Raw genomic sequence first — 25,445 nt, forward strand, 5'->3', positions numbered from 1 at the left:
GAGTTGGTAGGGCTCAGGTTAGGAAAGCCAAAGACCCTGATGAAGTTAAATCTTCCTGGGGACGTTGGGGGCAACAAGAAAATCTATAGACACATGGCTGATGAGAGGAAGAATAAGGAAAAAATGTGAGCCCTTGCTGGAAGGCAATGGGGGACCTGGTTACCCAGCATATGAGGAAGACTGAGGTACTCCATGACTTTCTTTCTTTGGTCTTCAGCAGTGAGAGCTCCAAGCACATGGCCCAGGCAGCAGGAGGCCAAGGCCTGTCACACTGTTCTTAAGGCACTGACAGAACCTTGTGGCTTCTGTAATGGATGTCTTATTCCCACTTCCAGCATTTTTATCCGTCAGTTCTACCTTCTTCGAAAGAAATTTTGGTTTTCCCTTGTTTACTGCTGTTTTGAGTCACAGTAGATATTTAGCAGATTACTGTATCTTGGGCTTAGCTTTTTGAAGTGTGATGTAATAGGTACATTTGTATTTGATGCTTGGCAGATAATGTGCACTTTCTTATGCAATTTCTGTACATGTTGACTAACCAGGTATTACCATCAAATTTATTAATAACCTTCTTCACCTGTTGGGATTTTTTTTCTTCTAAATCTTATTTGGTTAATTCTCTGTTATACAGTATGCTTTAGCAGAGGAAGTGAACAGCAGTGACATTTTGCTGCTCCTGTCAGACAAATGCAGCTTGCACCTTTTGTGTCTCATGGAGTATGTGTGTCATGACCACTGACCTGAGCAAACTCAGTACTCACAGTCATTCCTTGGATGTGCCTTTTGGCTTCTCAGTATTCAACTTCCCCGTTTCACTCTTGTTCATGTTGTTTAGTACTACTAGGCTGACTTTTGTAGGTATAAATGAAATAATGATAGGAGAAGCTCTTGGGCTCTGGAACTTTATCTGCTCTAGAATTTTTAAAACCATCCCTGATACAGTTTTGGCCCAGGGCATCTGTCACTTTCCAAGTGTGATAACAACCTTCCTGAGCCATGAGTCTGGGAGAATTACGTTAACAGGCAGGTTAACACTCCAGCTGAGAGTCAGGGCTTAATGGTATGGAGGCCATCTGTCTGTGCTGTTTGGCCTCAGTGCTGTGTAAAGATTGAGGATATTCAGTGTACTGAATTGTATTATATTGGGCAGAGTCTCCTAGGTCCATCTTCCTGGCCTGTCAGTTGGGTCTTGTAGAGGTACGTAGAGCCTTTAGGAGGGCAAGCAGGTAATGTCTAGTCAGTACAGGAGATGTATTTACTACCCAGTATTCATGTGCTGTCAGCATTAAAACACCAGAATGTAAAGGCAGTTCCTGAAGGGAGTTCATTCAACAGTTACAGTTGTATAAACAATTTACTTCTCAGTGTCATTTATTGAATAGTTTTTAAAATGTAAATTTAAATAACTTAAAGATATAGCTTATAAAACCAAGAACAATACAGAGTTGTTAATGATCTTCTAAGCCACTTAACCTACTGACAAATTTATTCATCCAATTGGTATTCAAGACTGATGCCCTTTGCACATACAAGCCTTGCTTTTAAGGGTACTTGAGTTCTCTTTCTCTTGCTTATGCTTTCACTCTGCTTATAAGTAGTCCACTTCATACACAGAACCTCCACTCAAGGGGTTTACTGGCACAGGTAAAGTAAGTGTTGGCAAATTAATTTACTCAAAAGATGCCTTTTGTAGGTCTGACTGTAATGCAGTCATCTTTACCTTTCCTTTTATTCATGAAGGGCATTTGTTTAGCCCTAACCTCTTCTCTGAAGCTTTCTATAAAGGAGCTAAAGGTTTTGGGCCTCCTGTGTTGGGTTTACTTGAGGATGTGGAGAGAAATGAGAGCTGGCATTATTTCTTGTGACAATAATGAGAGAATCTTTGGCTTACTCTGTTCATCATGAAGAAAGCTTTTCTTTACACTGACAAAGAAAAGAGAATGTAGCAGGTTGTTCACTGATCTGAGCATCTCAAGTTACAGCTAGTCTTTTTTTTTTTTTTTTAATAGTGTTTGTGTGGATCTTGGGATTGGGGTCCTTTGAAGCTGTTTCAAAAGTGCTTTCAAAGAGTGTACTAACACCTATTTAAGGTCCTCTATCTTTGACCTTCTTCCCAGTGACATAGATAAGAACAGTTCAGAGGCACACAGAATAGTTGTGAAAAAAATGGTAACATGAATTACAGTTTTAGGAATTGTAAGTCTTAATAAGCTCACACTTTCACCTTACCTATTTCTGCCTTCCACTCATGGTCATACCTCTGAACTTACAGTGTTGAGCTGACCTATCTGTATCGAGCTGTCCTGTCTGAATACTCAGCTGGTTTGATATTTCTATTAAAATATCTACCCTTTTGAACCTGTGTCTTCTCAACTTGTTCATATAATATCAAAACAAAGGATGTGATGTTTTGTACAACAAAAGCCATTAGCTCTTAGGATAGTTTGAAATGTTGGTTTGAGTAAATCTTCACTTTAGATTACTGGTGTATTATTAAAACAGTTGCTAGTACTTGCTGTTCTTTCAGATCTTTGGTTTGATACGGAGCACTGCATGAAAACTCACAAGTTCTTCCCTTCCGTATTAAAGGATTACTTGGTTTTGTTTCAAACAAAACAAAGTTTAATGGAAAAGTGCTTGATTCCATCTGCCTGAGTCTGGTAATTAATTTGTGGGGGATGGCCTTTAAAGAGACAGAGAAGAACTCTGAACATACAAGGGTAACAGCTCACTGGTGGCTTCTTTTCTTCTGGATAGTCTCATAAGTATGTTTTGTTCTGACACAAGTATTAACAAAATATGAGTTGAACAGTGCTGATTATGTAAGGGCTGCATTCTGAGCACAAATCATTGTGTAAGACCTTCTGCCAAGCTCTGATTTGGGAGTAGGGGTCTTTGAGAAGCAGATTTTTGAGCTGTTTCCAGCTCCCAGCAGTAGCTGAATTTTGCTGTGACACTCCTGTCTGCTCATGGTTTTCAGCTGTGTATTGGCATCTTTCGAGTGTGTCTGGAAGCCTTTTGTAAGTACCTTGATTATGTTTTCTGTGCAAGAGTTACTTCAGTGGTGTTGAGTTCCCTTTGCTATGTGTGGAATTGTATGTAAATGCTGGTATGTGGGCTTGTGATGTGCATACATAAATATGAACCTGAGATTGACAGGTTTGAGTTACGCAGTGATGGCAAAATGTTGTTACCCTTACAAATTCAGACAGAAGTCCAGAATGTTACTGTAACTTGGTTATATGGTGTTACTTTATTTTGCAGATTTAGTGTGATTGCAATTCTTTAAAGGCTTCTGCTGTGAAGGCTACATTCAATCTAAAATTGTGGGAAGATCAGTAGGCTAAAATCTGTTCTTGTGATCCAATAAATCCACTCCTGTTTGACTCCATTTGAGTAATAGTAGTATGTGATTCCCACCACTTTGTTGCCCTTCAGCAGCTCTTGGAAAGTGGTCATGTTTTTTGGTCAACTTCAGTGGCAGATCAATCACTTGATTGCTGACTGTTTAACAACATGATGACATTAATAACCAAAATGATCCAAATTCTTAATTACAGGTATTGTTGCTCTAATTTGTTTATAGGGCATATTCACGCTAGATATATTACTATCTGGTAGAAAAATAATGTTTTGAATGGGCAAAAATGCATCTAGAATATTAATATAAAAGCACAGATGTCTTGAACCCTTCCCAGCCTTTGTCTGGATACAAGTGGATAGGAAGTGCTGTCCAAGATGAATCCTTCCTAATAGGAGTATATGCTGACGACTTGGTAAAGTTTCTTATAATTATCTGTCTTAACACTTCATAGAGAGATCCATACTTGCTTTTAGTGCTTTTTTTCACTTTTTTTTGTAACAGTAGAAAAATATGCAAATGCAATGACCCTTGCTGTAAACTCAGTACACTGTAAAATACAAGAAAATACTGGTATTAGTTTTCTTGTACCAAGCAATATTTAAGACTAAACAGCAGAAAATGGAACAAGATACTGCATTGCAGAGCTGTATGATAGTGGCTAAGGAGAAATACAACAAATTTGTTTCCTGAGACATTTTGAGCATTTTGGAGCACAGCATTAGAAGAAGGGAACTTATTGATGGATCCTGAGTTCAGAAGGTGATTGAACTATGTAACAAACAGGTGCATAGCACCAATAAAAAACACATGCAAATCTTAAAATTAATGGAACAGCTGGCCCAGAATCAGTTGTCCTGAAGGTCAGAGAGCTGTTAGGAGTTGACACAAGAAAGAGGGTGATGTGTCACAGGCATCAGTTGGAATGACCACACTAGTAGCACATCAGAAATCAACTTGGACAGCTCTTCTAGGGGAATAAATCGCTGTCCTGGTCTTGGGCATGTTGGGAATGGGATTTTTAGGAGGTAGTGTGATGGAGTGGGCAGGGGAAGGGGGCCCTCTTGCATTGCATTTGAGATCCCATTTTTCCAGTTTCTCATGTCCTGTAGTCAAAAAGGTGGAATTAGAAGACTGTACTTTGTCCTTGTGCTATAACCTCCCTGGGTTACAGAGATGCAGTGGCTAGCTCACAAGACTGGGCTGCTGCAATAGATGTATCAGAGTCTCTTCAGGGACAGGCAGGGGAGCCAAGGACAGGAGGTTGTGCTCTACACAAAGGAGTCACTTGGAACCATGGATCTCTGCTGGGGAATGGCTCATAAGCCTGCCAAGCCTGTATGCTTCAGAATCAGAGGACAGGGCAGCAGCCATTAATGCTGTGCTTGGCATTAGTTATACGCAGCCTGATCAAAAAAAGGTAAGAAGATGAACCTGGGTGATACCTGCTAGTGAAAGACCCTTTTTCCCCAAGGACTATTAGAAACTGTTCTGCAAGGATGGCAGGATACTTGGGACACTATTTAGACACAGATTTTAGAAGGTCCTGCTAGGGTAAATGCTTTGCATTTGGCAGCCCAGGCTGTAGTGGCTGGGAGATTGTAGGGTTTCATATCCTGAGTGAAATTAGGAGGGTAACTACCAGAATAAGGTCCAGAATTTTTTCTTGTTTAAAAAACTAAGTGATGTCCTCCAAGAGGTTTGCTGTGAAGAGCAAAGAAGCACAGGACATATTGATCACTGGAGACAGTTTCCTTAGACTGCAAAAATGACTTGTTTCTAATGTTCATGACAATAGCAGGCATGACATAAGCCTGTTAGGCTGCAGGGAGAGTTTCTGACTTTAGCAAAACCAAAGTCTACAAAAGGCACTGGTATTGCTTACATGTGCAGCAATGTTAAACCAAAGCTTGGTTTGAGTTGAAACTGAGAGAGATGGAAAGTAACAAAATGTAGAAGGCTCTTAAAAGTATGTGGACAGCCAAAGGAAGAGCAAGCAGAATGTGATGCTGCTGCTGAATGGAATAAGGATGATGTCACAATAAAGGGCCTTGGTGAGGATCTCTGGAGGGATCTGAGGAACTCTGAACTTTCTTGCAGGACCTGTTCTCAGGTGTGAGAGGGAATTTAAGCAACAGAGTGAGATGCCATCTTTGCTAGAGGAAGATTGAGTTACAGAGTACTTAAGTAAAATGGTGAGATTGACTCTAGGGAATAGGCTGACATGACTCCAACACCTCTCCCCACTGACTTAAAAAAGTCAGGGCAATTGGGAACATCCTCAGTAACTGAAAGATGACAAATGTTACATGCATCTTCAAGAAATTCAAGGAAGATTAATGAGTGAAATAAATAGTTGTGTATCACAAATGTTATAGAGCATATAGTGACATAACACAGATCTGTATAAGTTCTGTATACAGGTATTTCCATATGTGTTATCTTCTGAAACTTGCTTGCTTGCACTACCTTGCCTCATGATAGAAGAACTTTGGAAGCAAGCTTCAGGAAACTTGGAAGTGAAGTGCTGTCAGCAGGCTGTCATTTAGGCACTGTCTTGCATAGGTGCATTTTAAAGTGGGCTTGATAATGTGGTACTTAACACTGGCAGCTTTCCTCAAGCCTATTTATAGGATCAGTGGTGTTTTCCTGTTGTTCATATAGCTGTCCAGGTCCAGAAAGATGAAATAGAGTTATGTGTTGACTGCAGTTCTCTGTAGCTGTTCAAACGAATTTGATTGTGGTGGCCTTAGTGCATGGTTGGAGAGCAAGGCTGTCCTTCAGAATGGCCCACTGTGTCTCTGCTGTCTGGATTGTCCTTGATTCGCTTCAGCCATTTACAGCTCGCTGCTGTACCCCAGCACAAACCAATGATGTCTCCAGGCTGAGGGAAGCTGCTGACACTTCACCTTACTATGGCTTGCTGTGTATTGTAGTAGCTCAGAGCTGTTTCATGACTGACAACCTGGTGCTTGTTCTAAGCTCTGTCATTCCCATTTGTGAGTTGAAACCTGATTTGAAAATGGCCTTTCTATGCAGGCTAGGCTTGAGCAAGTTTGGAACCATTTAAATTCGCTTTTCTGTTTTGCTGTGAGACAAATTACAGTGGCAAAAGAGACTCTGTGTTGGAAGCCAGATTAACAGATTGGAATTTGCTTCTTCGTATGGTCTATTCCTCACCCTGATTCTCTGTCATATATTATAAGCATACAGTCTGATTTTCTGGGTTTATAAATGTAAGATTATTCAAGTATGATAATACAGTCTTTGTTTTGTGGGTAGTTTAATACATAACCAATAAATTATTGGGTTTTGCTATGATACTTCTCTAAAATTTTGATCCTTTGTACTTCAAGAGGTGGAGACATAAGTTTTTTCATATAAATGAAGTAAAGATTCCCAATACAGAAAAATAGAAATATTTCTCTTTGAAGGTGCCATGAGGATTCTCATGTAGTTTTACTAGGACACATGGAAGATGATAGCAAAAAGGAAATCTTTATTTTGTTCAGCAGGGTTTCATCAAGACAGCTTCTTCTTGTGTTTTTAAGACTGGGTCCTCTCTTGTTCAATGGCTAGTAGTAGGTCAATAGCCACTGGTAGGGTTACTCCTGTAAGACTCAGGAGTTATTCTGTTCCAGGGACCTTTTGCTATATTGCATTTTCTGTATGGTTATTCTGTAAGAGTTGCTCCTATTGAAGAGCTATGTGGGTAGTTCATTGATAAATCTGTGAATGTAGAGGTATGAAACAAGATGTAAATATTTCTCTGTAATGAGTTTTTGCAATGAAGCAAAGCTCTCTTTTTGCTGCATTAAACTACCATTGGTGTAGTTCTGTTTTTCAAAGAAAGACTGTTTGGTTGCAGGTTTTCTTTAAGGTCAAAGCCAATCTAATCTGTAGATGCTTTCAGAAAAGTGAAGATACAAGTTTGAATTACAAAATTTGAGTGGAAAATTCTGTTCTTTAGAACAACTAGGCTAATCCAAGATAAGGGCTGGAATACTCTGGTAGGACTCATTATAGTTTAAAGATATCTGTCTTTTTGCTGGTTTTTTTTTTGTAAAGTGAACCCTGTCTCAATTGCAAGAATACAACAGACATTCTTTACTATTATTTGTAACTTTCTTATTCAGAGAGACTGATATGATTGATTTCCTAGAAAGTGATATTGAACATGACTTCTTAAGTCAGATCAGAATTGTATTTGTCTTCAGTGCATGATGTGATTGATACATAAGACACAAAAAACTATTTCCTTGATCACAGGCTCTCAGATAAAATACCCCTCCAAATTTCAGTGTAAACTGTTATTTCCAGAGTTTTTGTAGCAGACAAAAAAAAAAATCTGTTTTAGCTAAAAAGTAGGACTCATTAATCCTTACCCTTGGGGTCCACTTTGAAGACTGTTTGTTTTGGGTTTTAGCCTCCATAAGTGAAAAGCAAATACATGGATTTGTTGCTAGTAGCACAGAAGAAAGGAACTGCAATTTCTAAGTACTTGTCCAGGCACAGAATGAGAGTCAGTACTCTGTTTTCCATTCAGGTACATTTTTGCTGGTTCTGTTTCTGCTGAAGACAATGTGCTGCGTTGCAATGCAATGCACTGATATTTCAAAACAATAGTTGAACGTCATACGTGATGCCCTCAAAAGAGTGAAGTGCCCCTCTTTATGGCACTGTTCTCAAAGACCCTGCCTGTCTGTGACCAGTGTTGTGTTAGATCAGCACAGTGTCCATGGCATAGGTCACTGTTGTTTATGGTGAGGTTATGTCAGATACTCCCTTATGGGAGCACACAGTTAATAGGACACAGGAAATTGGACTCAGGTTTCAGCTAGTGGCATCTTCTGGAGAATATTGTGTTGAAGCTGCCTTAGGATGCTCCAGATGGATTATTATACTCTGGCTATGTGGCATTTTTAGTAAAATGTACAAATGCATTGCCCGCTGGAGAAGGCACGAAATATTGTTATCCTTTCATAAAAGGAGGAGTGATACACTTACAAGCAAACTATAACCCTCCATTTCACCTTCTTAGAAGCTACTCAGCTACAATTATTTATTTTCCAAAGTGTGGATGCTAACTAACTGACTGTTGTTTGCTCTTAAGTGAAACAAAGTAATCTTTGTGTTTAATAATAAAACACAGCATTTCTAGGACTGTTCTAGGCGGTTTTAAAGGATAAATAGTAAATATAATTTAAATTATATTAAATTTATTATTTATATTTACGTCAAAAATGCTTGTTCGAGCTTTCATATTAGCTAAGTTCCCTAGCTTCTCAGGTGAATAGGAAACCACAGTCTTCATTCAATCCTGTGCAATATGCATACCATGGTTTGGCTGTTACGTGTAACTGAGCCACAGTGTGACCTTGTAGTCTTGTGTGAACACAGACAAGTGTAACTCAAACACCTACATCCAATTCACAAGTTGGCTTTTTTGCCAAAATTAATTCCTTAGCTTACTGAATGCCTAATGGCTTTATAATGATTGTGCTCAGTGTTAATTGTACTCAAGGTCTAGGTGTCTGTTCTTTGACTATTGGTGAGAAATTATTGATATGAGGGGCGCTGAGCACTGGAGCAGGTTGCCTGGAAAGGTTGTGGAGTCTGCTGTCCTGGAGATGTTCAGAAGTTGCCAGGAAACAATCCTGAGCAATGTGCTCTAAGGGAACCCTGCTTGAGCTGGGAGGTTGGCCAAGATGACCACCAGTGGTCCCCTTCAACCTTAACTATTCTGTGAAGTGAAATGGTAAATTGATTTGTTCATTGCTATAGAACATGAAGCATGTATTGAGAGCATTTAGATTGCAAGAATGTAAAAAAAAATCTTCAAACTTCATTTGACTTTCTTCTGTCAGTTTTAGTTTGTTTATTTGGTCTTTCCCAGCATACCAGTTGTTTAATGTCTCTGCTGCTGCTCTGTATTTCACTGGCCTCTGTGCAGTCTGCACCTCTATCATCTTAGGCCCTTGAAGGCTAGCCTGCATTTGCTACCATGTTAAAAGCAAAAGAACAAATGTGTTTCTTCAATTCAGCTCTCTCAATTTAAATTTAAAACTGTGTTGTGATTTTTGCTTAATGTTATAAAGCTGAGGTAGTGATGAGTAGAAGTGCATGTGGTAGGGAAAGAAGGGTGTGTTGTGGGCATTTGGAGATGTGAGACTTAATGAAATAGCTACTTTTGGCCGTTTGTAAGTTGAAGTATGCATAAAACTACTTTCATGCCCCAGGAGTGAAAGGGAGTGAAAGCTGATCTGATCCTGATTTAAGATTTTCAGGAGAGAGCTGGTGAGATGTCTGTTCACCTCACAGCAGACATGACAATAAATTCCTCCTAGTGAACACACAAGTAAATGCAATGAATGGAGAAAAGATGAACCCTGAAATGTTTGCAAAAGGAAGTGATACTTAAAAAAATCTTACCAAGCTCTTAAAAAATGCCCGAAAGTGTGGACATTAAACTGATTGGTTCCAGTTGTTTGCGTGTATTTCAGGTGGTAGTTGCCAGTTTCAGTTTGTCCCTTGGTTTTCTCTGTTGGTCACTGCCCTGCTATCATGCCTGGAGCTCTAAACTCATACTAGTTAACTTGTTTGAAGATACAGAACCAAGCATCCAAAAAAAAAATCAGTACTTAACTAACTGAAAGTTTCTGGAGACTGGCACAGATGTATTGAAGTTACTGCTTTCAAATAAGCTTGTTGTGGATTCTGTAGCTATTTCAGGGGCGTTACTAGGAATGCTGTAGATTGAATTTACTAGATAATTATAAGTCAGTTTGTTTAAATATATGTTTTAATGCCTAATTATCTCCTTAATTTGTGTTGAAGGCATAAAATTTATGTATATTATGTGAACTTTCCCATTCTCAGATTGTATTTCTTCTAATTGTTTCAAATCTTGGATAAGATGATTCTGGGGAGGTTTGTGACAGAAATCAAAGGCTGTAAATCTTTTTTGGCACATTGCTTTGCTGTGGAGGATAGAGATAAGAAATAAAAATCATTAATGATACTTTGGCTGTTGAATTTTGTGATACAATCACTCATATGCCCAGGAGATAAGATAGACAACTCTTTGTTCTTGATTAGGTCTTATATTTTGTTGTGGTTTTATTTTTTTGTGTAGCATACAGTCTGGCTTGTTAACTCTTGGGGATGGGTGGTGGAGAGCTCTATTTTGTCCTGTGAGTTCCTATTGTTCGTAATGTGATATCAGGGATTATACCTTAAGGAAGTTCTTTCAGGTTGCCCCTTGGAGGCTAGCCATTATTAGGATGAGGTAGACACAGTGAAGCTGCAGGTATCTGTTTAACAGGGGCATATTGTGCTCATTTCAGATGCTTCAGGATAGATAGATGAGCTACCAAGATCAGTGTTTTTATTTACCTGCAACTTAGATAAATTTCTTGGCATCTCTTTGATAAGTTTAATTTAATAAGTGCTATTGGAATCACAGAATTTGGTAAGAGACTTTCCATTCAGTGCTTGCTACATATAACCAAGACTTACCTCTGATTTATATTTTTGATCCTCTAGAATGTGAGTATCTTGGAAAAGCATAGGTTCTATTTTAGAAAGGTAGGGGAAGAATACTGACAGATGTTACTGCCATGTGGGTAACATTTCACTACTTCAATGTTGGGTGAAAATGACCACTAAGAACTGGTCTCTAAATCCCCAGACACAGGAAAGGTACAGTGAGCCAGTTCAGTAAAACACTAAAGGTACGTGTGGTTGCCTAAGTAATGACTCCAAACTCTTGTTTGGCTGGTGCTTTTTATTCAGCTTCATAGTATGTTTTCCCAAGAAATTATAGGTGCAGCCCCCTTATCTGTGAGGAAAATGAAAGTAGAGGAAGGATTTTTGTCAAAGTAACTTTAAAGTGTAGTGACATGCAAGAATGAAATCTGAATCTTGCAAATACCCTACTACAAACATCTTCTATTAGTGCCCAAGACTTCTGAATGGGAAGGTGGTTGGGTAAACTGTAAAGTTCCTTGAAGCAACTCTAAGTTCTCCTCATGGATTTATTTTTAAAGTCTAGGTTATTCTCCCTGTCTTCCCCTGTGTTGAGGTTTCTGTCACTATTTCTGCTACCTACCTCAGTTTTGCATGTTTTTTATGGGCAGTGACATCCTAGTATAAAACTTAGGTTTGTATGTTGTAGACAAGGTGATCCAGAATTCTTTCCTGATACAAGTGTTGTTTAAAATTAGGCAGAATAGGCTATACATCATAGATCTGCTTTTGTGCAGTTGAAATTAAAGCAACAATTCTTTACCTTCAAACTATTCAGGATACACTGTGGTGTTGAATGTGGAATTTGATGTTTCCTGTCAACAGTAGTTGCATATAGTACCAAGATGTACTAAAATGTATCATCTAGTTACAAAAAGTTTAATATGCTACAACTTTAAATGCTAAAATGCCTTCATTTCCCTAATTTTTATGGTAGTATTTCTTCTGTAAAATGAAATAAATTTACTTGCTGAGTTTCCAGTGGTACCATGCAGGTGTAGGCAGGCCTCATGGAGCTCTACAGGAGTAGGCAGGTGTGGGATGGTATTCCTGAAGCTCTGGCATTTTATCACTAATCATGCTAATAGATAGGAAAGGCACACTACTTATGTCAGTACCTATGTTGTGATCACTTGAAACAATAGGATGTCTGCTTTTCTACGCAATTTCTTTAGGCAAACTGGAGATTAGAGTATGATGCTAGAGTATCTGTGTATGTTTTTTCTGAAGTCTGTTGTGGACCTTTGGTATTGTGTCCAAGAAAGGAAAGACCAATGTTTCAGGCAGAGTAAATAGATGTATGTTTGTCTGTGTGTTTTGTGTTTTTATCTAAGAAAAATGCCTCTGTGTGTGGTTTGTGTATGGTAGACAATGCAGCAAAATAAGCAGACAGCCACTGCTTCTCTTAAACCTGGATGTTAATCATATGCTTTTAATTTATAGCTAATTTGATTAGGAGAAACTTTGTGAAGAGGTTAGTAGGATTTGTTTAATAAATGTGACTGTATTAGATGTGTTTTACATCAGTCTTTGAAAAATAAAAGTGAAAAATTTGAGGACAAAAAAAGCATTTTAAGAATATTGGAAGGCACAAGAACTGTATATTTTGCTGGATTTGAAATGACTTTGAGTAATGTAATTCCATAAACAAAATGTCTGTGCTTATGACAGAGGAAACATTTTGTAAGCCTGGTTGTTTAAGGCCTGTGTGTTGGCAGTTATTGGAAAGGCACAATGCAGAATATGTATCATGAAGGGATGAATTACTGTAAAAGGATCCCTGTTGCTAATTGTTATTTTATTCTCTATACTGAATTAGTTTTACTGGTGGCATCTTCTGGTATCTCCAAGCAGGTGTGTGCTACTCTAAATTGTAAATCCTCTTAAAGCTGAAGACTTAAAAGGGACTTACAACATACATAGAATATAAAAGGAAGTCGGTATATTGTGCAATGGTGGATCAGTTACTGTCTTCAAGACTGCAAGCAGGAATTATGTGAATGTTCTTAAATGTGAATTAAGGGAGATTATTTTTAATTATTTCTCTTAACTAATTCTCTGAGTAGTTCATCTTGCGAATTACGTTACCTCCAAAATACAACTTCTAGCTGTTTAATCAAAAACTTATGTCACCTGGGGCTTCTTGAAGAAAAATCACTTAACTGGTATAACCCATGATATTTCCTCTTGAGATTCTTCTGAAAGTTCTTGGCTTCAGTGGTGAAACTCAAGTGTAAAAGTTTCTCAAAAGACCAGAGAGTTGTAGTTCTAAACGAAAACATGTATGATGGGACCTTCTCTGAAACATGTTGGCTTTTTCTTCTCATCCTTGTCTTACAAATGCAAAAGAGTTTTTGGTTAACATTTGATTCTCATGACATAAGATCTGAGTCACTCGCAAAAATGTGATCTTTCCTGTGTCACTGTAATGATGAAAACTCATCTCTTTTACAGAGAAGATTTCTTAATTTGCAAGACATTCCAGTAGTTCCATGAGTCATGCTGATGATCTTTTGTATTGATGATCTTACGGGCTAGTTAAAATTCCTTGATTTATTATCTCCATAAGGTATCCCATTTATTTTTATTCTAGGTTATTTACTTTCTAGAAGAGAGGGTCAAGCAGGATCCCCTGAAAAGCCGTTGTCTGACCTGGGTCGTCTCTCATACTTGGCTTATTGGAAAAGTGTCATATTGGAATACCTGAACTGCCACCATGAAAAACAAATCAGCATCAAAGGAATGAGCCGAGCTACTGGAATGTGTCCACATGATATTGCCACAACCCTGCAGCAACATAGTATGATAGATAAAAGAGAAGATAGGTCAGTGAATCTTGTAAAAAAAATTTAAATACTGAGACAAAACATTCTCTACTTATGGAATAGTTGATGTGAAAAATATTTGTGTAAAGGTTTGACTTTGAAATGAGTGATAACCATCTTCCTGTAGAAGTAAATACGGATGGGTCTTACATAAAGAGGGTTTTCGTCCTGGGGATTTTTTGGATGCTCTTTCATGTTAATGGTTATTAGAAGTATGTGACCAGCTCAAAACATTTTCAGCTAAGAATTTTGTTTCATTCAGTAAAATCTTCCCTAAGTGTTCCCAGCTCTTGCTGTGCAAATATTTTGCTTTGAATACCAGTGAGAGAAAAGTTTTTGTTTGTGGGTGGCAGTCTCTCTTTCCACACCTCCTCTTTCAATCATTGCTGAATTCATGTAAACCATGGGATCAGATCAGCTCTACATGAAGTGCTCCTGCTCAAGGTACTGGCAATTCAAGTTTCTATTTAATGTTACGATCAGTGTTGAAAGTCAGTGCACTGAGAAGGTGAGTTCCTGTTTTGTGAATATCTTCCTTCTTCATGCTCTTGATGGGTATCTTAGAACTTTTCTGGGTCGTTCTTGCTTGGTCTGTTTCTTTTCATAAAATGTCTTAAATGATTTTCAATGGTATTTGTGTTTCTGAAGATGATCTTAATTCTTTCTGGATATTCCAATCATAGAAACTTTATAATTAAGCAAAGCTGCCTTACAAACACTGGCTTGCCAAAAAAACAAAATTAAAATCAGAAAAAAGTTCAGCCTCAGTAATTTTCATGTGTCCCAGCACTAGTATTCAAAACTAGTAATTTTTGAACCAGTAAGAATGCAAGTCTTCAAAAAGGAGATTGGTTTACAAGATGGTGTATGAGACTAGTAAGAGGGGTGCTGGCATTGCTTTAAACCCTTTCTGCAGTACTTTGTTATGGGCAACCTGCGGACAAATGTATTTTAAGGGAAATTTTTCTTACATGTAGTGAAGTAGAAGTTTGTCACAATTCTGGGAAAAGGGTTCTGGATCTGATTTCTTTTTTTAAACTTTGTTTTTCACTGAGAGAATGTTGTTACTTCACCAACCTGATTTTTACAGCACTTGAAATTCTTGCTAATCCTTGTTGTTTAGAACTGTATAGTTCTTTGTAACAGGGGAGTTTGATGGTATATGTGCTAATATATTAGCATACTGTGCTATTTTATTAGTCTTTACCTACTTTTGGTATGCCACTTCATAGTAATTTTGTACTTCATTAGCACAGGACTAAAGTACATTTGTATGCTTTCTTAGAAAACCTGTGCTTCTGACTTGCTTTCTTGTCCCGTTAACTTACATCTTCAGCTGTAACATTACAACTTTCTCACTCTTGATTTCATGATCCACAGTGTTTTCTGTCTGTTTGTATGTAATATTAAATTTAGAAATTGTTCTGGCAGTGATTTAAGTGCCAACACTAAACTTCTTGAATTAGGTTTAGAGTAGTCAACTATAAAACCTTTACTTTCCTCTCTGTTGCCCTAGTGATGGTTAATATTGAGCTTTCACTTCATAAACTGTTGTTTCCTCACTTCCTCTCAGTAAACAGTCAGTAGTGTAAGGATGTTATCACTGTGTGTCAGCTGGTATTTTTAGTTTGATGGATCCTTTCATTTACCCATCTTTTTTCACAGGTTATTTTGCGAAAGGATGTCAATTATAGAAAGGCTTTTCTAGGTGATCACTTTCTAAATTAAATTACTGTTTATTTGATTGTAGATTTGTAATTATTAGAAGGGAAAAGCTGATTTCAAGTCATATGGAGAAACTGAAAGCAAATCCACGTATCAATGAAGTAGATCCCGAAAGCTTGAGGTGGACTCCTTTGTTGGTTTCTAATGCTGCAGTTTCTGAAGAAGAGAGAGAAGCAGAAAAGGAGGTAATATCAGAGATCTTTTGAATTTCTCTTCCTCTGGCTTTCTTAACTCTGATATATTCAACATGGACTGTCTTAAATAGAGCAGATTTAACTTGGACCACTACATTGTAAGGCAGAATTTTTGGAAGCTGTGCAGCAACACATGGTAACTTTGGGGGGATGCATATGAAAACTTAAAATGTGAATCACTTGTCGTGGGGCTGTATATATCACTCTTGAGGTAGTCAAAGAGCATGTAATCAGATCAAATTTGGTGCAGAGCTCAGGGGCTGCACTGTCAATCGATTCTTTGTGTTCTCAACTTGCTCAAAGTGATCCAGTCAGTGGGCATGTAATGTAGTGCTAAAGGACTTAAATCAATTCGCTGCATCATTAATAGTGCTAAATATCCCATGAAATGCAATCTTCTTTGGTTTGTTATCTGTTAACTGTTGTAAAGGAGCAACTAGATGATTCAGCTGAAATGTTGTTGCTAGGTTAGCCAGCAGTGCTAATCAGGGTTGACTTATTTTAACTATTTAGCTGAATGTAAAGGATATGGCAGAGTAAATGCTGTTTCGGTGACCTGTTATTTTAACCTCAACCCTTCAGGCTGAGCGACTTATGGAACAAGCTAGCTGCTGGGAAAAGGAAGAGCAAGAAATATTCTCCACAAGAACTAATAGTAGGCAATCACCTGCAAAAGTACAATCTAAAAATAAATATTTGCGATCTCCAGAAAGTGTGGCAGTGGTGGGAGAGCGAGGGCAATCCACAGAACAATCTAAAGAAAGCAGTGAGGAGGATGGCGGGGACGAGAATCAACAGAGTTCGCCTCCCCGGCTGACAAAGCCCCAGTCCCTGGCCATAAAAAGAAAGGTGTGTTACTTCAGTGCTTTGCTTCAAAGTCATTTATCTCTGATTCCAATCAAATCGTTATCATCAAAATAACAACAATCAAATCATTATCATCAAAATAACAACCTGTGTTTTTTGCCAACATTTATTAGACTGTTGTAATCCTTTATATGTTATTTGGACATGTAACTACTCCTCTCTTCTCTTTTCTTCATTCCATCCAATTTTTTGTCTTTTGGATTTTTCACAGAACTGTAAAATACTAATGGCATTAAAAAATCAGAATTTTCTGTTAATTCTTAAATTAGAGATTGCCCTCTGCTGTTTGGCATTGGTATTGGTTCAGTATCCTAATGGTTCGTTCTTTTTTTGTATTAAGATGGAGTCCAGCTTGTGGGGTTTGTCTTTTTGTGGGTTTTTTGGGGCTTTTTAGTATAGGAACTCCTTGAAGGGGAATACTCTTTTTCAAAAGAAGTGCTGTTAAAACAAAAGGATTTTTTACCCATATTCTTCTAATTTGAATGTTAAATTCTGCTTACTGCCATGTTTGCATAATTCTTAATTTCTTTGAAAAATCAGCTCTTTGAGTTGCTTATTTTAGTAAACTTAAGAATCCTGGAATTTTAAAGCACTCACCTTAGCCCATGTATTTAGATGTCTCTGGTGAGAATAAGGAAATTGGATTGTCCCTTTTGTTGTATAGTGAGCTTACACTAAAGTAACCATAAATCTCTGAGAATGTATAATAATAGAAAAACAAAATCTTGGACAGTTATTTTTTTTTTTGCTATAGCAGCCAACTGTAGGATTCTTGAGGCGCACTTCTTCGATGTTATCTATTTTTTTTAGATACTTATTTCTAAAAATAGCAGAAACCCAAATCGTAGAAGAATAAACTTTGATACTTGTGAAGGTTGTTGGGGAGTTAAAAATCTACAGAGGAAAAAAATGTGTGAGTACAATTTATGTAATAGGGCTATGAATTTTACTTGACAAAAGGTAAAAGACACTACAATATAAAGAAAATTCAAGTCTTCATTGACAGAAAGGTTTGTATACATATATACATACTTATTTAAACTGTTGAGACATTTTACTTTTAGATTCTGTCTATATTTGATACCACGTAAAGTGGTTTTTTGCGTGAATAAATGGATTATTGTAAACTCACTCTACAGAAATTTATGTCCAGAATCAGTTAACAAATGGAAATGTAGGAAGAGTTTGATTTGTGGAATTATTTTTCAGAGACCTTTCATACTGAAAAAGAAAAGGGGCCGTAAACGCAGAAGGATAAATAGCAGTGTAACAACAGAGACCATTTCTGAAACAACAGAGGTGTTGAATGAGCCATTTGATAACTCAGATGAAGAACGTCCCATGCCACAGCTGGAACCCACCTGTGAGATGGATGGAGAAGATGACGACTTGAAGCCTGTGATTCGAAAAGCTTTTGAGTATCAACCTGGGCAACAGAAACAGGAGGAAGAAGAGCAGAACAAGGAGGAGAAAGATATGCATTGTTACAGGAGTGATGAAAATTGTACAGGTAAACTTAAAATGTTCTTATATCATCACAAAAATAATTTTGTTGGGTTGCCTTCAAAAGAAGTGTTTATTTTTGGCATAGATGTGGATTTTTTTTTCTGAGATGTATTTAGCCATTATTGTATTAATGTTATAATTTGCTTTTTGTGTTCAGGAAACTAGTCTTTTCCAGTCAGAGGCATTGAAGTTCTTTTCATATTGTCAAAAACTTCGATGTCCCTTACAGCAGGGCATTTCATACTCAACAGTGCAAGGGGTATCACTGGAATATTGTCCAATATAGTTTTTGTACCAGTGGTAAAGGATACAAGCAAAAAGTAATATTTGATTTACACAAATATCTTCCTATTCAGCATTGTTGGTAGTTCATTGAAATGTTTGGTGCTTCTGTGGCATAATATATCCTCAGCAGCAGGATCCTGGGGTTTTTTCGCCCTCCATGAAGAGACAGTTTTAACTGTGTCCTTTCAAAGCTGCTTTTCTAGTTTGATTTCAAGGATATTTCCTGTCAGAAAAGTTAATGGATAGATAGTGAAGCTACTAATGAACTATTCTGAACATACACTCTCCGTTGACCTCCTGGCCCTCAAATTATGCTTATGGGTTTTAATTCTAGAATGAATGAAGGACTAGACTCTCAGGTCTGTGTATTTTCTCTAAGAAGCCAGTAGGTACTACTTCAGTATTTTTGTGCTTGCATGGGAAGTTACATCCTTGTGATCCTCAGCTGAGGGATCATGGGCTGATTTCTATTTCAAACAGTTCTCGTGTGATGTGGTAAATTACAATATTACTGCTTTTTCCAGCTTCTCAAGATAAGTTATTTAAACTAATGGTAGCAAATTCCAGCTGTGTCCCAGTAGTCAGGTTTGCACTGTTTTAACTGGACTGATGTTTTGTATTTGCCCATGGACCACGTCATCACAATATAGAAGTATCACTGAAGCGATTACACTCCCAAGTGCAGCACGTTATACCTTCATAAGTCTCCTTTTTTTCTGGAGTATATGTAAATGGTATTTGGGGAGAAAGGAAGTGAATGTGTTGGTCCTTTTTTTATAGTCATTGGATTAGTTTAGTGTTCTGATGCACTCTGTGTGTAATTTTAATTCTCTTCTGCCTTCTATCATCTCTTGTGAGCTATGTTATATGTTGCCCACGAGAAAGTACTAGAATGAACCATCTTTTTTCAGTATTGGTATTAAATCATGATTATATATTTGTTATGACTTGTCCTCCAGAATGGTCAAATTGGAAACTCCAGACTTCCATGTCATGACTGTCAAAAAAGATGGATGTGTGTTAGATCAGTCTGTATAAAGTGAAGGCATACTTCTATTCTAAAACCAAAGGTGGAAAATCAAATATTTGGACAGTATTTGCTTTAGTTTGTGTCTTGTTGTTTAAGTCCCTGGGATTCTTCTAATGTATAAATGGTGGTTCCGATAGTGTCTGTTCAAAGGCCACCAAACCATAGCATATCTGTGTAGTGTGTTTGAGCTGTAGATACTACATTGTTCTACTGTGTTTTGAGACCTGTTTACAACTCTTGTTTCATACTTTCTCAATACATTTTGAGTTTATACATTATCTTCAGGTTTATATTGGAAAATATTGATTAGTCTGCAAGCTAAGACTTTTTTTTTTTTTTTTTTGTCTCTATTACCTCCCAAAGATAATACAGAGGATGTAGCTGTGTTGGAAGAAAGCACTAAAGACAATCTTGAACCTTTAAAGAGTAAGCAGGGTTGGCCCAAAGGAGTTAAACGTGGTCCGTCTAAATGGAGGCAAAGCAAAGAAAGAAAACCTGGCTTTAAGCTTAATTTGTACACTCCACCTGAAACTCCCATGGAGCCTGACTATCAAGTGCTGGTGGAAGAACAAAAGGAAGTAGCTGAAGACAAGCCCTGTTCAGTTCCTGCGGTTATGGAGGAAGCTATTAAAGAACCTGTTGAAGCACCACCACCAACAGATGATGAGGTGAAAGAAGTAGAACCTGAACCTCTGCATCCACCCAGTGAACCCTTTGAAAAACAAGAAAATGATACGATGAAAGCTGGGGAAGAAGAAAGGCACATAGAAGAAGATGTAATCAATGCAAAAGATCAAGAAAAAGATAAAGCAGAAGAAGCTTTTGTGCAGAAAGAGGAGTCTGCACATCTGGATGATCAGGAGGAAGAGGAGGAGGAGGATGAAGAACCTTCTCACAATGAGGATCATGATGCAGATGATGAAGATGACAGTCACATGGGTTCAACAGAAGTGGAGAAAGAGGAATTGCCTGGTGAAGCTTTCAAAGAAATGCTGGAAACTCAGCAATCTTTTTTAGACGTAAATGTTCAAACTGGTAATTCAAATCAGGAGGAGTTAATGGATTGTGGCGTTGACCTTGCAGCTGATGAGTGTGAAAGTGACCAGAAAGAACTTGCTACAGATTCAGACCCAGTGCCTGAATCTGATGACGATCACGCAGACAACAACCAGGACCAAAAAGCCGGTGAAGAATTACATTCCGATTTCAAGGGAGAGAGTACCGAGACCATGGAGATTGACTCAGAGACAGTTCAGGCAGTACAGTCTCTAACCCAAGAAACAAGTGAACATGAAGATACATTTCAAGACTGTGCAGAGACTCAAGAGGCCTGTAGAAGTTTGCAGAACTATGCCCACAACGACCAAAGCCCCCAAATGACCACAATGGATGACTGTCAGCAGTCTGACCACAGCAGCCCAGTTTCATCTGTGCACTCCCACCCCAGTCAGTCCGTTCGTTCTGTTAACAGCCCAAGTGTTGCTCCTTTAGAGAACAGCTATGCTCAGATCAGCCCAGATCAAAGTGCCATTTCTGTGCCGTCTCTACAGAACATGGAGACCAGCCCGATGATGGATGTTCCCTCAGTTTCTGATCATTCGCAGCAAGTTGTGGATAGTGGCTTTAGTGACTTAGGAAGTATTGAGAGCACAACAGAAAACTATGAAAACCCAAGCAGTTATGATTCTACAATGGGTAGTAGTATCTGTGGAAACAGCTCTTCTCAAAACAGTTGCTCATACAGCAGCCTTACATCTAGTAACCTAACACAGAGTAGCTGTGCAGTGACCCAGCAGATGTCTAACATTAATGGAAGCTGCAGTATGATGCAACAAGCAAACATCAATTCTCCTCCCACTTGTAATGTAAAATCTCCCCAAGGTTGTGTTGTTGAAAGGCCTCCAAGCAGCAACCAACAGTTATCCCAGTGCAGCATGGCTGCTAATTTCACACCACCTATGCAGTTGACTGAAATCCCCGAGACTAGCAATGCCAACATTGGATTATATGAAAGAATGGGGCAGAGTGAATTTGGAGCAGGGCATTACTCACAGCCATCTGCCACCTTCAGCCTTGCTAAACTGCAACAGTTAACTAATACGCTTATGGATCATTCTTTGCCTTACAGCCATTCAGCTGCTGTAACTTCCTATGCAAACAGTGCCTCTTTGTCTGCTCCCTTAAGTAACACAGGGCTTGTTCAGCTTTCTCAGTCTCCACATGCTGTTCCTGGAGGACCCCAAGCACAGGCTACCATGACCCCTCCTCCCAACCTTACTCCTCCTCCCATGAATTTGCCACCTCCCCTTTTGCAGCGTAATATGACTTCGTCGAATATTGGAATATCCCACACCCAAAGACTGCAGACTCAGATGGCCAGCAAAGGTCATGTCTCTGTAAGAACCAAATCCACGCCCCTGCCACCTGCTGCTGCAGCCCATCAGCCACAAATTTATGGGCGAGCTTCACAGACTGTGGCCATGCAAGGGCCTGCACGGACCTTAACAATGCAGCGTGGCATGAACATGAGTGTAAATTTGATGCCAGCCCCTGCTTATAATGTCAATTCAGTGAACATGAATATGAATACCCTTAACGCTATGAATGGTTACAGTATGTCCCAGCCAATGATGAATAGTGGCTATCACAGTAATCATGGGTATATGAATCAAACCCCCCAGTACCCTATGCAGATGCAGATGGGAATGATGGGAACTCAGCCATATGCACAGCAGCCAATGCAGACAGCACCCCACAGTAACATGATGTACACTCCTCCGGGCCACCACGGCTACATGAACACGGGCATGTCCAAACAGTCTCTCAATGGATCCTACATGAGAAGGTAGGCCCGTGGGAGAGACGCTACCAAACTGGCGTATGGGATAGATCTGCACAAATACCTTTGGAGAGTACGATTTCAAAACCAGCAATTGGTGTGAATGCAAAAACATTTGTTGGCACCATTTAAAAGCTGTATGCAGCAGAAAGCCTTATACAAGTTTTTCTTTATTTCTTGCTTTGTTGTTTTTTTTTTTTCTTTTTTTTTTCTTGTTTTGTTTTGTTCTTTTTGGGGGCTTTTGTTTATTTTTTTTAACATTGTGAGATTTAACTTCTCTTTGGAGGGAATTAGGTGGTTTTCCATTTTTTGTTTATTTCATCGAGTTTGAAGTTCTCTGGAAAGGAAGAACTCTTTCTATGAACTGCAATTACACAGCAGCTGATGGTTCAGAGCCATTTTATGTGCCTGCTCCCATTAAAAATGTGGATAAATAGACTCCAAAACTATCAGACAGTACTGGATCATGAGCTTTTTCTCTCTCCTTTCCCCACATGTAAATGCCTTTTAGCAGTTCTTTTATTGTATTATTTTGTTTCTGAAGGTGACACTTCTGCATGCCGCTAATGTCTTTGTTAGTGACAGTGCATTTTGTAGTACTGTACAAGTGTTGTGCTTAACAGTAAGCCATTTCTTAATTTTTTTGCCTTGATTAGGTTACCCTAGTTTGAGGGGTAAAAAAACCAGAACTATATTTTTGTTAATTATAAAACTTGTAAAAATAATAAAAAAAGCTGCAAAAGCTATTCACATTTTGGTTAGTTCAAAGGGTTTTATTGCTGTATGTTTAGTGTAAAGTTGAGACTCTTTTCCATTTTTGTGACCAGTTTCTTTGGGGCTGGGTAGGAAAAAAGGCAGCTTTCTGTTTTATAAAAACTTACGTTTTTTTGTTGATTGAAACATCTCAGTGTTTATTTGTCAAGTTTTGAAACATTTTCGTATATGTCCGAATACTTGGCAGGATTTAAAAAAAAAAAAAAAGTAGTGAATTTGGTGTAAAGTTGCTATTTTATGGAAATGCCTCTAACTTTACATTTTCATTCCATCTGTAGATTTTTCTATCTTTATAAAATATTGGAGTTATTTTTTAAGGGAAAAATAGAGCAGTAGCGTGTGAATAGCTCAAACTAAGCTTACAGATCGCATGTAAAAAGGCAAAAGTTATTTGTGTCTGTTTATATTGCTTCCTTTTTTGTAGCCTTTGTACCTGTACAGAGTGACTGTAAGGGCCGAACAGAAGAGGCTTGATACATGTAAAAATAGGACCCAGTGACACTCTTGTATTTATCTGTTATCTTTTTAGTCAGTCACTTAAAAAAATACCCACAAAAGACCCACCCAAGCAACAAAAATAAAAACTGCAAAAAACTACACCCCCCCTCCCCAGCTGTACATTTTAACATAAAATAAATTATGATGAGCCATTTTTAGCCTCTTGTGTCTTGTCATAGTTTGATGTTGCATGGGAATTACCTCCTGAAACAGTGTTTGTTACGGTGCTCTCACATGCTTGATCTAAAGCCCATTAAAGTTGGTGGGGTTTGGATTAGGCTGTTTAGAGCTTAAGTGTAGCTTACTCATCATAATTGCATACACCTTGTGAAAATAAAGAGTACCTAAGATTATTTTTTTAAATAATCTTAATAAAATATTGAATAAATATGTATTTAATACCTTACAAGGTTGTCAATATTTAATGTATGAAGCTTCTTTCCTACAGAAAGTGTGAATATATATATATAAAAGGATATATGATAGTAACAAACATGCTGTTTGAACTGTATTTTAAAGATAGAATGGTAATCTCTTCCTTTATCGTTGTTGCTGGGTGACAAGATGATACAAATCCTGCATTGAATCTATGGGTTCTGTGTATATGCATATATGTGGGCACACGCAAACATAGGGAGAGATGAGCACTTCTCATCTAGCAATAGAAGGTCTGTAAAGACAAGAAAGCTGTCTTTATGTGGATCTCATGAGTGGACAAATTCAAATGTGGGATGTGCGAACCTACATCATAAAAAGTCCTTGTGATAATTTTTCAGAATGCTTCTAATGTGGATGTTGCCACTGTCACTGCAGCAAGGTTGCTAGCTACAGTGAAAGGAGTGGCCGTTTTGACTGACAACTCTTGTCTCCATTCTAGTATATAAAACAGCTTTAAAAAAATATTTCATATATCTGGAAGTCAAAGAAATCTGTATTTCTTTAAATAAAATCATTACTGTGTGATGATGCCAAATCAAGAAACTGATACTACAGATTGATGTGCACAACCTGTCCAGTTTTACTACAGTGGAGCAGCAGTCTAAAATAGTGTATCTGAATGAGAGCTAAAATTGCTGGTCAAATGGTAATTTGGAGTAACTTGTGTTTTAGGAGTTCAGAACGCCTGATAAGGAGAATAAAATACAACAAAGATCTTGGTTCATGCCCTTACATTGGCAAAGTGATTTGTTGATTGAAGGCAGACAGTATTTATAATACTTAAACTTTGTTTTCATCTTCACAAAGTAACTCACTTTGTTATGCTTAGGAGAAAGAGAGTGGAACTCGACGCCGTTATGTGCAGCCTTCAGGTGTGTTTAGCTGGAACCATATCTGTGTTCAATAATTGCATCTCAAAGTAGCATTATGTTTTGTGATTTTTCATTTGTGTGTTTTTACAGTGAGTGAAAAAGGTACCTACATCTTTATCTGCTGCTGCTTATTTTCAAGTTTTGAAGCCTGTAACATACAGGCAAATCAAACCATCTTCTTATTTCAAACATTTACTAACCTGAAACAGAGCATCCTGACTCCAGCATATGCTAAAACTCTGTATTTACAATGCATGGGTTAAGACTTGGTTAGAAAATGATGTAAAGTGTGCACACAACAGGGAAGTTTCCAATATAGTTTTGTTATTTCAGAATTTAATTCCTTTCAGGAGGACAAAGGGCTATCGTACATCTTTTCCCATAACAACTGTTTAGCTGTGAATTGCATTATGGCACTAAAATTTCTGATAAGTAAGAAGGTTGTCTTTTCCTTGACAGATACACTTGTTCTCTGACTTTGTACGTGCCTTGCAGTGTCAGTTTTGACTGTGTGCTCTAACACCATCCCAGAGGGGATTGAGCTCGCTCTTATACTGTCTTAAAAAATTCTTCACAGAATTGCAGTAGATGGTTCTTGTCAAAGGCAGGAGGCTTCCTTGGCCATGCACTCTTACAGAACACTCCATGCCACTGGTGGTTGGCAAGAGGGAAATCAACTTGCCTTGTTCCTTGTGTGTGTTTCC

The 25,445-nt window shown here is 38.1% G+C and overlaps 1 protein-coding gene across 10 annotated transcripts in view; it reads left to right on the forward strand.

Moving 5' to 3' along the window:
* Nucleotides 1–23,589, forward strand: part of KAT6B (lysine acetyltransferase 6B) — a 110,107-nt gene extending 86,518 nt beyond the window's left edge. For all 10 annotated transcript variants that reach the window (XM_066324079.1, XM_066324080.1, XM_066324082.1 and 7 more), the window contains 5 exons: nt 13,482–13,713; nt 15,464–15,623; nt 16,215–16,481; nt 17,709–18,009; nt 19,684–23,589. In XM_066324079.1, the coding sequence (XP_066180176.1) occupies nt 13,482–13,713; nt 15,464–15,623; nt 16,215–16,481; nt 17,709–18,009; nt 19,684–22,169 (3,446 nt within the window). In that variant the 3' untranslated portion in view covers nt 22,170–23,589. The remainder of the gene's footprint in view (nt 1–13,481; nt 13,714–15,463; nt 15,624–16,214; nt 16,482–17,708; nt 18,010–19,683) is intronic.
* Nucleotides 23,590–25,445: the final 1,856 nt, after the last annotated feature.

Source organism: Sylvia atricapilla, chromosome 8 (genome assembly GCF_009819655.1).
Source record: "Sylvia atricapilla isolate bSylAtr1 chromosome 8, bSylAtr1.pri, whole genome shotgun sequence".
Classification (NCBI taxonomy): Eukaryota; Metazoa; Chordata; class Aves; order Passeriformes; family Sylviidae; genus Sylvia; species Sylvia atricapilla.